Source organism: Catharus ustulatus, chromosome 2 (genome assembly GCF_009819885.2).
Source record: "Catharus ustulatus isolate bCatUst1 chromosome 2, bCatUst1.pri.v2, whole genome shotgun sequence".
Classification (NCBI taxonomy): domain Eukaryota; kingdom Metazoa; phylum Chordata; class Aves; order Passeriformes; family Turdidae; genus Catharus; species Catharus ustulatus.
Window position 1 is genome coordinate 99,714,781 of NC_046222.1, and position 14,465 is coordinate 99,729,245.

Sequence of the window (14,465 nt, forward strand, 5' to 3'; positions counted from 1 at the left end):
ATACTACAAATAATAGGAAAATACAGGTGATAAGAATTTTCACTCTACCTTTTGTCGTTATGTGTAAAGAGTCTCCTTTTTCGCCTTTCCGTCCAGGAAATCCAGGTGGACCCGAAAATCCCTGATGTTACATTTAAAAAAGCCCAAAACAAACCAGAACTGCTTAAGAAATAAGTATCAAGATTTGCATTTCTACTTTAAAAAAAAAAGGCTCCTTAAATTTTACTGCTTTCCTGCTCCTTTTTGTGAGTGATTTCCTCTTCAGTAATCCCCTTCTTGTGCAGAACCTTTATTAATATGTTCTAATTAGGACTAAGGTTTCTAAGGCATGGTAGAGGAGATTCTGCATGAGGATGGATTGGGAAGTATGTGGCTTTCCATGAGTCCTGCAGGTGACTGCTGCTACTGGAGAAAACATGGTGAATTACTCAGTGTCAGCCACTAAAGAAAATGCCCTAAGCAACTCCTTTCCACCTTGGAAAAAACCTTAGGGTTCTACTGATGGGAAATTCCTCCCGTGCACTGCTCCCAAAGAGAACAACCTTGAACCTAGCAGTGGATTGCGATTCACAGCACCATTCTGGGGCTGAAAAGTACCACCACCCTTCATTTATTTATCAAGACAAGAACTTGGGCACAGAGGGATTATGTGATCAAATCACTTAATCAAATCACAGACCTGTGAGTAGGTTTTGGTTAGAAGGGAGGGCTGGAGGTCTCTGGTCCAGCCCAGCACTTGGAGTTGAGTGCTGATAAATTTGAAATAAATATATTTTGTTAAAACACTCCTGTGCCAAACAGTATTTAAAAGTGTGTCTTTGGCACCATTGTATTTTATTGACATTCTGGGTGAAAAGCATGTGTAAAAACTGTATCTCAGCTGCAGATCACCACAACAATACAGGGTTGCACTTCTAGTTAGCCAAAAGAGTGAGATTAGTTTTGATTATAAGCATTCTGCTTTACCTGGGACATAGTTGAAAACTGCATTTTAATGGTGAGTGAAGCCAATCTGTACTCCATGGTAAAGCTGTTTCTTTTGGTCATTGATTTTTTTTCAGGCCAAAAGAAATCTCACAAACTTAAAATAATGCTGAATTACTGCATTAACACTGCACTAATAGCATGCTCTTTACATTGCTATCTTTTTGTTCTCAAGATTTAGTTGTTATGTATAATACAACTTAGCACAGAGGTATTTTCAAAATATTTTACAGCTCCACAGGGAAAAAAATCCTTTTGCTTGGGATAAAGTTTTATTTTCTTTAAACCGACATAGGTCTCATCAAGATTAATTGTATTTATCATCCACATATGTAGCTTGTTGAACATACTACAATAATTATGGAGTTATTTTTGCTCCAGAATGAGGATCAAGAATATGTAAGTGACATTATTTTACTTTTTGAATTTGCTGTGCTATGTCTGTACGTGTTTATACTTCTCTCTGTTCTACAGTAACTTAAATTCTGGAATGAAAAATCTCAAAAGCAAAAAGCCTTGTAGAACTTAGAGTTTTAACCAAAGTACTGAGATTACATTTTTTGAAATATTTCTGTTAATTTTGTCATGACTTCTAGAAAGTATAGCTATCCATAAAAGTATTTTGAGTTTTTGCAAAAAAAAAAAATCTACCTTTTCTGCTTTTTGTTTTGTTGTTGTTAATACAGCCATAATATAGTCAAAGTCAAATGTATTATATTTTAGTTCTAAAAAATACCAAACTTTAGATAGTTGTGAGTGAGCTTGGTTTTTCAGATGTTCAGAAGAGCCTAAAGTACTAATTGAAAACATGTTTGCTCTGACATGTTTGGACTTTACAATGGTATGCAGTGATAGGAAAAGAGGAATGGTTTTAAACTGAAAGAGAGTAGGTTTAGATTAGATAAAGAAATTCTTTACTGTAAGGGTGGTGAGGCACTGGAGCAGGTACATAGACTCAGGAGAGTTGTGGATACCCCATCCCTGGGAAGTGTTCAAGACCAGGTTGGATGGGCTCTGAGCAACCTGGTCTAGTGGAGGGTGCTCCATCCCATGGCAGGGTTTGGAACTGGGAGATCTTTAAGGTCCCTTCCAATCCAAAGTATTCCACAAGTCTTTGATAAACAAAATCAGCCTCTGGGTCAGCATTACAAAGAACTTACTCTAAAACCTTGAGATGTGACTGACAAAAGCCAGTTCTGGCTGTGAGAAGCCATGATGCAGTCAGCACAAGCACCTTTATGTATCACTAACAAACAAGCTGGTGTAAGCAAAGCCCTCTTCTCAGTATTCTTGGATAGTGTTTTTTAGAAACACTATATTGTAAACAAGAACCTTACATTTTAACATATGCATCCTATAAGCAACAACTTCAGGTTACTACTGGAGTTGTTTCCCTTCTGGGTGGTTGGATCACACTCAGTACTACAGCAGCTTGAAAGGATTCTGCTTTCTTCAGATAGAAGGTGGACTTTGGATTATGGGGAAATCTTTCACTCTCCCCAAAATTTTCTATTTTCACTTCCATCCTAGCAAGTTTTGGCCTTCAGTATTTTATAGATAACCTCCTGAGAGCTACTGAAGTGGGAAGGAAGGAAGGAAGGGAGGGAGGAAGGGAGGGAGGGAGGAAGGAAGGCAGGAAGGCAGGAAGGCGAGAGAGAAAGAGAGAGAGAAGAAAGAGAGAGAGAAGAAAGAGAGAGAGAAGAAAGAGAGAGAGAAGAAAGAGAGAGAGAAGAAAGAGAGAGAGAAGAAAGAGAGAGAGAAGAAAGAGAGAGAGAAGAAAGAGAGAAGAAAGAGAGATCATACTTTTCATCATTTTTCCATGGAGAATAGCTTGAGGTTTTGGATTTTTTCCATAGTAGGCATATAAAAGTAAGCAATAAAGAAACAACTATCTCACTTTTGCTCCAGGGTAGCCAGGAAGACCATGTGGTCCTTGATCACCAGGTTCTCCTTTCCTTCCAGGCTGGCCAGAGCTTCCTGGAAAGCCAGGAGGGCCACGGGGACCAGTAGGGCCCCTTCTGAGCTCCTCAGTCAAAAGGCATGTTGTGCAATCCCCTTCTTCACCTAAGGGAAAGATTGGAATGAGAAGAAAGAAAGCTCTATCAACAACAAATAGATGTGCAGCTGTATCCATCTTATATATAGACTTGAGAATACTTGAGTAGTTCCTCAAATACTTGAGAAAATGAATTTTTTTTTTTTCTGATAAGAATCCAACACAGTGTTTCTTTGCCATGTTAGCTCCAGATCAAATTCATCAGTCCTCATGTACATTTATAGTTCAATAAACTCAGACTGAACACACTGGGCCTTTACATAATGAATAACAGCAGATTATCTATTGATTTATTTGTTATAACCTACCTTTAGGTCCTTTTTGTCCTCTTGGCCCAGGGAAACCTTGTAGACCAAATCTACCTGGTGTTCCCTCTCGTCCTTTTAATCCAAAGAGAGGACCTGGAAGTTTAATTAAATAAAAATATAAATTAATCTACTGTAGATTTACTGTTTTTCTCTTTCATTATTTTTTCTTTGAGCTGCAATGCATTTTCCCTTGTTTCCCCTAATGTCACTAACTGTCTAACCCAACCTGTTGAGATGTACTCCCTTCTCTCTTCCTCTCTCCATCTTCTGACAGCTTCTCACACTCATCCTCAGTAACTTCCATATGCTGTGGCAGACAATCCTTGCTATTCCTTGCTCTCTCTAACACTGAATTCCTCCTCTCAGCCCAACCTACTCTGCATTAGCACTGCTCTGGATCACCTCCTGCATATCCTTTTTTCCATTCTTTCAAATGTTGCCAGGGCTGTCTAAAAATCATGCAAATCTTTTCTTCACTGATGAGTATAGAAGACTTCTCTGTGTGTTCTCCCCACCTCTCATTTAATTTCTACTTCATTTCATTTCATTCTGTCAGTGTCTCACTTTGCTCTGCCAACAGCTGTCTTTAAAACAATCAAAGATGTTCCTGTGAATTCTCATAATCTCTGTTTTTGCACTTACCAGGGGCTCCAACAGGACCAGGTGGACCACGAATTCCTGGTGAGCCGTCCTTACCAGGAAGCCCAGGTGGTCCCGGAAAATAAGCAGGAGATCCTATTTCACCTTTTTCACCTTTTGGTCCCATTTCTCCAGGTAAGCCTGGCCTATCCCCATCCCCTGAAACAGAACCAAGGAAAACAATTTCTTAACAGTGCTGCTCAAAGAGATGTGATGTAACAGAAGAGAAAGTTCGTACAACTGCATCAAACATGCGAGGAAAAATAGACACATTTAGCATGGAGCAAAAGTACTAACTGCACTTTTCACTTCAGCAAATCAACAGCAGTTACAGAAAAAAGGCTCTGTCATCATCTCTATTTCAGCAGTTTTGCAAGAGTCCCATTGGAAAATGCTCCTCTTGTTCTTTCCCCCCCCAGTTATTATATACTATTCTGCACTGTGTATCACACGATCAGCATAAAAATTTTCCCCACTGTGACCCTGTGTCAGTCAAAACTCCCTCTAAAGTTAAGCTGTTAAACATGTGTTGCTGGGGTATTACCATCAGAAAATCCAGGAAGACCAGGCAATCCACGATCTCCCTCATCTCCTCGGTCTCCTGGGAGTCCAGAAGCACCTGGGAAGCCTGGATCACCTCTTGCACCTGAAAGACATCCCCAATTCCACAAAACATGTCAGCGTGATTCTGCTCTTTTTAGAAAAGCAATTATTAGAATCTTCAATTGGAGTATTAGAGTTTACAGTAGTTTCTGAAAAATAGCTTTTGAATGGTGTGGAGCCCCAAGCCCAGAAAGAAGGATAGTATCTTTCACCTTTTACTAATGTGCAGCTAGAGCTCCATTGCTCCTGGGAAGCACAGAAGAGCACCTCTCTGAGGAGAGCCCCTCTTTTTCCTACAGGAAGTTTCTGTTGTAACAGATGTGTGGTGTGTGAGCTTTGCTTCCCACTACCAAAAGCATTGGCCTGGCCCCAGCTATTGCCTGCAGAAAGTATTGTGCTCTTCTCAAAGATCAGTGATAGTAGAGGACATGTGGTGTGCTCAGCCCCCTGCCTGCTTCTTTCTCTCTCTACACAAGTCCCTCCTGCTTCTCAGAGGTTGGCAGGGTATTTGGAGTGATTTGACCAATGATTTGGGCCTCTTGCCCCTTTTCTCTGGAGGAAGGGAACCATTCACTGCTAGTCTCTCTGGCTTTCAACAAGACTAAGTAAACTCTGTGGGATGAAGACAAAGGCCAAGGCAATGGCATGTGATCACTCTTGCTGTTTGCTGGCACCTTCCCTTGAATAGTTTTGGCCTTGGCAAACTGCTATCACCTTTTATGTGTTTCTAGTCTAGCCATGAAGAGCCACCACAGCTCTGCAGAGCAGCTGACACTGGGAGCTGCAAGCTTAATGAAAAGATCGCAATGGATTTTTGTCAATTTAGAAAAGGAGAAAAACCCCTCATATTCATCAAGGCTTTTTTAATGTGTGGGTTTCTTTCTTTCCTTCTTTCTTTCTTTCTTTCTTTCTGTCTGTCTGTCTCTTTCTGCTAGATAAGAATGCTGTCTGCTGTGCTGTCACTACCACGCTTTATCCAAAGTCTGAAACAGGACAAAGAAGACTGACTCCCATTTCACTGGACAACAAAGTCACACGATTTTTTGCTTGCTTCTTCTCTGTGGATACAGGCATGCATGGAAGCCTTTTGTATAGCAATCCAGCTCCAGTGGGAGAGACAAAGAAACCACCTGCCTGCAAAAAGGTGATTAGGGCATTCTCTTGGAAGGCAATTACAGCTTCTGGAACACTTTAGCAAACATTTTTTTCAGGAGTTGAATTCTCAGAATGTCATGCTTTTGATCTATGCAGAAGGTAGTAAAACAGCTAAGATAAACAATCTAAGCAAAGAAGATGTACCTTTCCTTGGGATGCGGGAAGGAAAATAGGAATCTGGCCCTGGAGGACCCATCTCGCCCAGCTCCCCCTGTCAACAGAAGTTGAAGTATCACACCCAAGCACATTATTATTATAGAGAATTTCTTTTAAAATGGAAAGGTAGGCCCATGAAACACAAAACCCCAAACTACCAAAGGCACTGACATGACACTTAAGGAACCTCTAAGATATCAAATTAACAAACCACATAGCTGGTTCTACAATGACATGATGACATGATGACAGAAAAAGAAAGAAGGCAAAATGACATTAGGTTTACTGCTTCTAGCAAATGAAAGTAAAGCAGTACCTTGCTTCCTCTGGGACCATGGCCACCAGGTGGGCCATCAAATCCTGGAATACCCTGTAAGATACATAAAAATTATTGACTTTCCTTTGCCAAAGAGAGACTAAAATTATTTGGCCTGTAGCAATTCCTGTAACACCAATAAGGTTCCTTGTCATTTGATGTCCCACATCTTGGACCAAGCCCAACTCTTGCCAAAGGCCATAGGGACCTGCTGTGCTGCAGGCTCTGTCACCCCTGGCAGTGCTGCAGATGGAAGGAGCACCTACACTCACATCATTCCACAGATGCTGCAGGGTGCAGGAGGAGGAAAAGGGGTCCCCTCCATGCCAGTTGACCCTGAGATACTTGGGCCAGGCAGCCAGACCACACCAGCCTGCTGCAAGAAAACTAAATGAGTCAGAATCGTTAAAAGTAGACATATTTTCACTGGACTGGAAACAGTGAGCAGTGAAATAGCACTGAAATACACAGCTCCTTTTTGCTCTTTTCCGGGTGGCTGGAGACTGACTGAAGAAGGGCTGAATGAGAAGAACTCAGAAGCCACCAGATTTCAGAGATGCTGATGAGATGAGATCATCTCTTCTGTGTGTTTTACTCGGCTTTTTGGCAACTTTTGTTCTGAGCAGAAAATGTTTATGTGTACTCTAGAAAGAGACTGGTGTTAAAAAGGTGTGCTTTTAATAGAAAACAGTGTTCAGATCAACAACTGATGTCAAGTAACACCGTTTTGCTGAAAACAGTAGTTTTGCATAATTCACACTTATAATTAGATTATTAGTTTTTTAAATCTCAGCATGTCTCAAGTTTCACAGTGGGTACAACTCTTACCCAGAACTTGAGTGTTAATAACCATCTCTGTAAGTCACTCTTGAAGTAGTTTTGAAGCACTGAAAATACCATAGCTCTCAACAAGTTGCCACAAACCGGATCACGTTTCAGATACTTTTCCATAATGGCAAGTGTACATCACACCATTGGAAAAAGAGCCTCTTGATTATCAGGTGTAAAATCTCTTTACACTAGGTGGAGCTGGTGGTCTAAAAGCAAAGCCAGCAGCTTCCTACTTAACTGCAAATTCATCTGTGCACTAGCAGGACTTAATCATCCTTTTTTCTCTCTTAAGGATAAAATAACTCAAAAATCAACAAAAAGGAGGTTGTGAATAGCACATAGAGTAGGGAGTCCCTCTCAGACACACATTATACAATGATAGTCCATCCAAACCAATGTACCTTCTGTTAAAATTATTGCCAAGATTCATCCTCAAAAAGGAGCAGCCACTTGTCTCATCTGACTGGAGCATGAACCCCAGTTAAGGTCAACCAGTGGGCTTTAATGGGTTTTGCATGAGCCTCTCCCTGTATGTATTACTAACAGCAATTCCCTTCCACACCACCAGGACTGAGTAGCTGTGCAAATGTTATTTTTCAGATTTCGTGTACTTTCATGTCCCATGTGTTTCATGTTATCATTGTTATGCCTTGGTGGCAGGACAAATCTTTAAACAACTAAAGATGGCAAAGCATGGAAAAATTGTGCATCCCACAGCTATTTACCTCATGGAAGTGATTTCTAATGCTGACTGAAGAAGCCTTTTTCTGAGACCAAACAGAAAGTCTCTGTCTGACAGAATGCTATTTTAAATATTTGGGTGTGTTTCCATGGGGACAGAGATTTAAGTGGTATATTTATCAGTTTCCATTTCTTTTCCCTTTGTGATATCCAAGATAACCGTCCATCTCAACCACATCTGCAGAAAGCTATTCAAAAAAGTTTCTGCTTGTAGCAAGAAAATTACAGAAATCATAATCACAGTAATTAGAATGATGAAAGTGACACCTCCCTGTAGTGCTCTCAAATGATGCTCACGGTTTAAGCAAAACTGGACTTTAATCATAGGCTATTTTTTTCTCACTGATGAGAAAAATAACTGACCCAAAATTAGAATGATGGATGAACCCACATGATATTTGTTAGACTACAGCTAGTGTAATTGCAGGCAGAATTTGTCATCCACAGTTTACTTTTCAGACAGATTGTCTACATATGTGTTAGAAACAACAGTCTTGTATGAAATACTCACTCTTTCTCCACTGAGTCCTGGAAAACCATTGATGCCAGGCAGTCCCTAATGAAGGTACAATAAAATTAACAAAATAAAATGACATTCTAACATCTCATGGCAAAGAACCATTATTATTTATTAGATTAAATAAATCTAGCAGCCTGAAACTCTAACAGGCACACATCAGATATATCTTCAATTAGATTTTTGTATGGGGCAAACAGTACAAGTGTGAAATCTAATATGATATTTTCTTTTTTCTCTCTTAATCAATACATTGTAAATTGACCATGAAGATTTTAAAGATGACTGAGATTTTTTTAAAAAAAATGTATTCTTAGTACTGTTCTTACTTCATTTAAGCACTTCAGAAACACTGCCCCAAAACAAAGATGCCACAGGGAAGCATTTGGATTGACTTCTGTTTCAGTCCACCAGTAAGTGGAGTCAGACTCATGTTTGTTAACCATGGTCTGCAGACAGCTCAGATGGGAACAGGCTGTGCTGAGGACCAGGACAGCAGCTGTGGCTAGTGAGCACAGCTTCAGGTGAGAGATGCACAAGGCTTCCCAGTGATGCACAGGCATACCTTGCCCTCCCTTGGCACACCTGTGAGTCCCGTGGGGGCCACCACCACCATTTCAAAAGAGCCTTTTTACTTTCTGCTTCAGGCAGCGCTGAGCTGGCCAAACTACTGCTCTGAGAGACTGCAATTTCTATGATTTGTTCATCTGTGTTTTGTTCCAGAAGGCAGATCCACACATTCAGCTGAGTGAATTCCACCCTTAATAAGTGACTCACCCTTTGTCCTGGGTAGCCCATTACCCCTTCTTCACCTTTTTCCAGAGGCCGGAGAAGTACACCCTAGGAAAGATTGCACGTCAGTTCAATGCATTTCTTCATTATGTGCAAAAAAATTGCAACACTGTTTTATGGAAGCTAAACAGGAAGAAAGCATCATTGTAACACAAGGGTAATCTAATAATAGCTGCATGTGAAAGAACTGTTGTCCTTAAATTAAGTGTAACATGCTTGCTTCATTACAAGAGCAGGAGCAGGCCATTAGAGAGAGGACAGTGTCTCCCTCCTATCATCTCCTTTATTTCTTCCGTGTCTGCAGCTCTGAAGAAGAGCCAAAGTAATTATTCAGCTATACAACCAATTAAGCAGCTCAGCTTATGCCCAAACTGTAGCTCCAGAGAGCTGTCTGGCAAACACAGGCATGCTGCTATCCATGCTACTATACAAAACAAAAGAAGGGGAGAAACACATATCCCCTTTTGCTACATCAGCATATAATCTACAGTTTTCTTAATGAGTAAAGAAAAATTCTGCATGTGTAAAAAATGACCAGCAGCTGAAGAACTGGCTAGCAACCACACATGGAGGGCATCAAGGCTCACAATGTGACCTTCTCCCATAACCTCGTGGAGCTGCTGACCAGACCATCTGAGAAAATAAAGCTCTACAAAATGCTCAGTGAGGCATCCCTGCTTGGTAAAGACTGTGTTTTAAAGCCCTCTGGGAAGTCAAAAGGAACCACTCAATGGCAAAGCTATTTAGTCAGTCTAGAGGTTGTCTGTGAATTATAACTAAACCATGTTCAGTCAAGCTGGGTTGACAGCTTTACAAATTACAGCAACATATGGGATTACTGCCCACTTACTCAACAGATCTAAAAAAACATGAGACAAAAAGTCTGTATGTGTTGGACAGCAGGCTAAAAACAATTTTTAAAATGTCCATATATTCTTATTTAATGAAATATAGTGGAATTTTAAAACATAGATCAGACGAATAAGTAAAGAGATTTATTAATAATTAAAACTAAAATTAAAAATGCGTGAGGGAAAATCTTATTTTAGTAAACTAGTAAGAGAACAACTGATTGTGCTGTGGAGTTATTACACATCTAGTTCATTTTTCTGAAGCATTAGAACTGGTGTCTCTGCTTATAAAACATCTGCATTGCTCCATATCTATATTGCATCACATCAGTGAAGAGCACACAAGTATTAACTCCAATATTATTATTTGACTTTGTTCTTTTCCACATGACTTACTGGAATTCCAACTTCCCCTCTTGGTCCAGGGTCTCCTCTTTCACCCTAACAATAAAGAAATAGTATTCAGATAGGTTTGGCATTCCCATTTACATTTCAATAACTTTCATACAACACAAAATGACTGATAAAGAGAAAACCACTACTCTTGTGCTGTTCTTTATTCACACACTTCTCATAAGAAATGAATGCTTTTATAAGAATTTTCTGAAATTGTTTTTTAAAGAAACATTTGATAATTTCTATGAAAAGGTCTCCAGGAATGTGAATGTTCAGCTCTTTCCAGGCTTGTTCAAGAGATATCAGGGTGGTGAGTGCCTAAGTAATGCCTATGAATAAATGCACACACTCCCATTTTTACCTACTGATTATCTACAAATTATTTGATCAAGAGCTCCTGTTAGGGTAAGACAAATCATAGTCTAAATTCCACTCTCTATATTGATGATATCTCCATTGAATATAACAACTCTTCAGGTAAGTAGCTCACATGTGGGTATCTCTGCTTAGTCATGAAAATCTCAGCATGTATGTTATTTAGGGCAGACTGCAGAGTATTAAAGGTGTTTTTAGATCTTCTTTTAGATCTTATCTTTAGATAGCAACTTACTCATCTTACTGCAGAAATCATATGAGCCAAGTAAACTTTCTAACTTCAAATATGGGAGAAAAAATAACTGGCCTAGAGGTTGGTGTCTGATACGGAATATACACCTACAGGGTATGGCTGCCTCTGCTCCCAGCAAGAAGCAACAGATGAGAATAAACTGCATCTTCCCTGTGGGAATTTCTCCAATATGTATGAATAAGCCCTAACTCTAAGTATATAAATATCTGCATCACACAGATAAGTTATCTAAACAAACACAGTAATGGTTCCTCAGCAGGCATTTCTGCTGAGATGTGAGTGATGGCCAGTAGTTGCATGCTTAAACAAAAAGAACCTCTAAACTTGAGAAATACCTTCTGAATTACTCAAGCCACCATAGTTTCAATAAATACTGTATGGTCCAAGTTTCTGAAATCAGCAGATTTTTCTTTTGATATATTAAATTCTTTTAAGTTCTGTATGTTAAAGCACGTTTGAACAATATTTTAATTTTGGTAGTGCAAATCTCTTAGTTCCTTGCTTATTTCAGAAAAATACTCTCTTAGTTACCTTGTGTTTGTCAGTGGGGACACCCATCAGTTCTCTTGTAGGAAGCCCAGGTGGACCTGGAGGACCTGGGGAGCCCTGCAGGAAAAACAGGAAGGAACATTTACTGACAGCTCTAATACCTGGTCAAGCTGTTGATCAGCAAAGGCTCAAGGGCACTGCAATCAAAGGAGCACCACAGATTTGCCCCTGCTGGGAGTATGGTTCTAAACCATATGCAACCATACTAAATAAATTTATGGCAAGATATATTAATTTTGTGCTGGATTAACAGATAGCAATGCTTGCTCTTGCCCTGTGTGTTTCCAGAACAACAGCAAAGATTATTGCATTACATAAAGTGGCCTGGCTTTATAAATTTCAGAAGTGTTACCTCTGTGTCAGTGTAAATGAGAGCACAGGGAGACCTAGACACGTAGGGGTTAGTTCAGCTGTGATGTCCCTTAAAGAGATTATAATTACTTTCACACCAATACTTCATTTTCCTCTTAATATAATGCAATTGCAAATGAAGAGAGTACTTAAAATATGTTCATTTATAAATAATAGATAGCATCCACCTGTCCTTTAGTAGTGACAGTTAGTAGATACATTAGTTTTCCTTTACCTGTTCACCTTTTTCTCCATAGAAGCCAAGGCCCCTGTTGCCCTGCAAAAACAATAGGTCAATGTTTACCAAGTGCACAACTCTAACCTAGTCTGAAATTAAAATTTAAACATGCTTAAAGGCTTTTTCAGGCTTACAAGTCTGTACGACACCACTGAAAAACTGCAATCAAACAATAGTCTAGGTTTACCTTGAAGTATTTTATAGATTGAAAAGTAATTTTACAGACCTAAACTTTTAGAAAGACAACTCTATTTAAAATCTCATGCTACCAATTCCTCTTTGAGTCATCCACTAAGTAATGAAAAGATCAAGCATTTCTTCTGCAAGATTTTTAATAGCCTTGAATGCTAAATAAAACCACCTAAATGGGTTGGAACAATGAACTCATATATTTTTTTCCACGGAAATAAAATTGAATATTGTGAAGACTGCAAGGATTCTCTGCTCATGGGAAGCTACTGTGACTACAGTAGCAAATTAAATCTGGCTCTAAAACTAGTTTAATCTTTTCAGGGTAGGTGATCCCAGTGTAAGATTAACTTCCCATGGTATGCAGCCAACACAGAAAGTCTTGTGCTGCACAGTCTTTGGTGCAGCCCCTGGTTCTTTCTTTTACTGCCTTCAAGTAGGTCTTGGATAAACCTCAGCTACACAAAATCAACATTAATGACTCTGACACAAAGACTTACTTGTGGTCCTGGGGGCCCTGGGGGTCCTGGTGGTCCCTGAGGAAGCACAATAGGGAAGAGCAAGTTACTTGTTGCTTTCTAATCAATGCCTGCAGGAGGTTAGTTTCTCTCTGTCTGAAACCTAAGTATATATATTTAGCAGGGAGTGTATTCCTCAGCATCCCATGTGCTATTTTTACTATATCAGCTGTATTTACTGTTCTAAAGAATACCTTCCTGTAATTGTAATCTTTCTGAACAGAATGACAATTACCCAGCCTAACTCTAACAAAAGCCCATTTTTCAAGTAATAAGAACTTGTACTTTTGGATCCTGACTAAGCAACATTTTAAGCTCATACCTAAAGTTGAGGACATCTTTAATCGTTTCACTGGCTGCAGTTTTGGTGCTGTATTGGTTTGTAAGGGGGCTGAACTACCATAAGCATCTCAGATTACCTATTTGAGATTGCACAGAAAGAAATCAAAGGAAGATGGTGGAAAATGAAATTTAAGCAGGAAACATATCTGCCACAGGCTTACAAGAGGCGGGAAAGCCATTAATTGCAGAGATAATCTCCCTTGATTCTGTCAGCTGTGGTAGTTAACAGGCTCCAAAGGGCTCTACACATTAAAAACTCTGTCAAATGAGGGAAAGCTGGGGTGAATAAGAAGAATGAGCTGTTTAGCTCATGGTGAATGAGGGACATAGAAAGGAGAGAAGGTTGCAGATGGAACCTACTGAGCCCTGAAGGGGATGTTAGCTTCATAATGTAAAATGAAGCCTAACCTGCAAGCAAACAACAGTAACATTCTGGTGAGACCTGAACTTGCTATGTACCTTTGTGTGCACAAACACTAGACTTGTTCTGAAAAAAAACCTGCTGTGAGCTGCTGCCTAATGTACTGTGCAGATGCAGTGCACAGGGAATCCCTTAGCCTGGAGAGCCTGCAGGGAGCAGGGGGAGCCCTGCCTGCCTTGCTGCACTACCCAGCACTTAGAGAAGAGCAGCGATGCAACTCAGACCTGTGAAGTGCTCCCAGGTATCTCTCACAGGTGAGTCATAGCTTCAGAGGCAGTAAATAAAGTCTTTAATTTATTTTATTCTATTATATGTATTTTGTTCAAAAGAGATGTTGCCAATATGGTAACCAGAGGGATGTAGTCGTGGGGTCTCCCCAAGACAGGGGCTCCAAAAATGCACAGTTCACAGCACTCCTAATGTCCAAGAAAGAGCACTGGGAATATGAAACACTGCAGGCTGGCCTCCTGTGTGAAGCTTCTGTGGGCTTGCTCTAAAGAAAGAGTAAGTAAAGGACTGATCTCCTTTCAGGAGGACCAGTGAGAAAGAAAAGGTGCAGTTTACTCCAGGTGATAAATCAGACCAGTGCGGAAAATTACAGTAATTTCACGAATACAAGCCGCACCAATTTGACTAAGATTTTGCTCCTAAACCGGAAATGCGGCTAATAATCAGGAGCGGCTAATACAACCTCAGAAGTGCCTGCCAGAGTGCTGAGCCGAGCAGCTGCAAAGTCGGCATTTTGCGATTGTTACAAATCGCTACTTTGTTGCACCGCAGGTGGAGCCTGGCTCCCTGTAGGCAGCACGGGGGGCGGGGAGAGAGGCGGGAGAGCTCTCTTTCCTCCTCTGCCACAGCCCAGGGGAGAGACGGGGGGGGGGCCC

General features: G+C 40.3%; 1 protein-coding gene across 2 annotated transcripts in view; it reads right to left on the bottom strand.

Annotated features, from left to right (window-relative positions):
• The window catches only part of COL4A2 (collagen type IV alpha 2 chain), a 138,084-nt gene that overhangs the window by 28,502 nt on the left and 95,117 nt on the right, over positions 1 to 14,465 (bottom strand). For both annotated transcript variants that reach the window (XM_033086206.1, XM_033086214.2), the window contains exons 11-23: positions 12,801 to 12,836; positions 12,109 to 12,150; positions 11,505 to 11,579; positions 10,346 to 10,390; positions 9,084 to 9,146; positions 8,301 to 8,345; positions 6,218 to 6,271; positions 5,890 to 5,956; positions 4,532 to 4,633; positions 3,991 to 4,146; positions 3,349 to 3,441; positions 2,882 to 3,048; positions 49 to 121 (exon numbers count right to left, since the gene is read on the bottom strand). In XM_033086206.1, the coding sequence (XP_032942097.1) occupies positions 49 to 121; positions 2,882 to 3,048; positions 3,349 to 3,441; positions 3,991 to 4,146; positions 4,532 to 4,633; positions 5,890 to 5,956; positions 6,218 to 6,271; positions 8,301 to 8,345; positions 9,084 to 9,146; positions 10,346 to 10,390; positions 11,505 to 11,579; positions 12,109 to 12,150; positions 12,801 to 12,836 (1,018 nt within the window). The remainder of the gene's footprint in view (positions 1 to 48; positions 122 to 2,881; positions 3,049 to 3,348; positions 3,442 to 3,990; positions 4,147 to 4,531; positions 4,634 to 5,889; positions 5,957 to 6,217; positions 6,272 to 8,300; positions 8,346 to 9,083; positions 9,147 to 10,345; positions 10,391 to 11,504; positions 11,580 to 12,108; positions 12,151 to 12,800; positions 12,837 to 14,465) is intronic.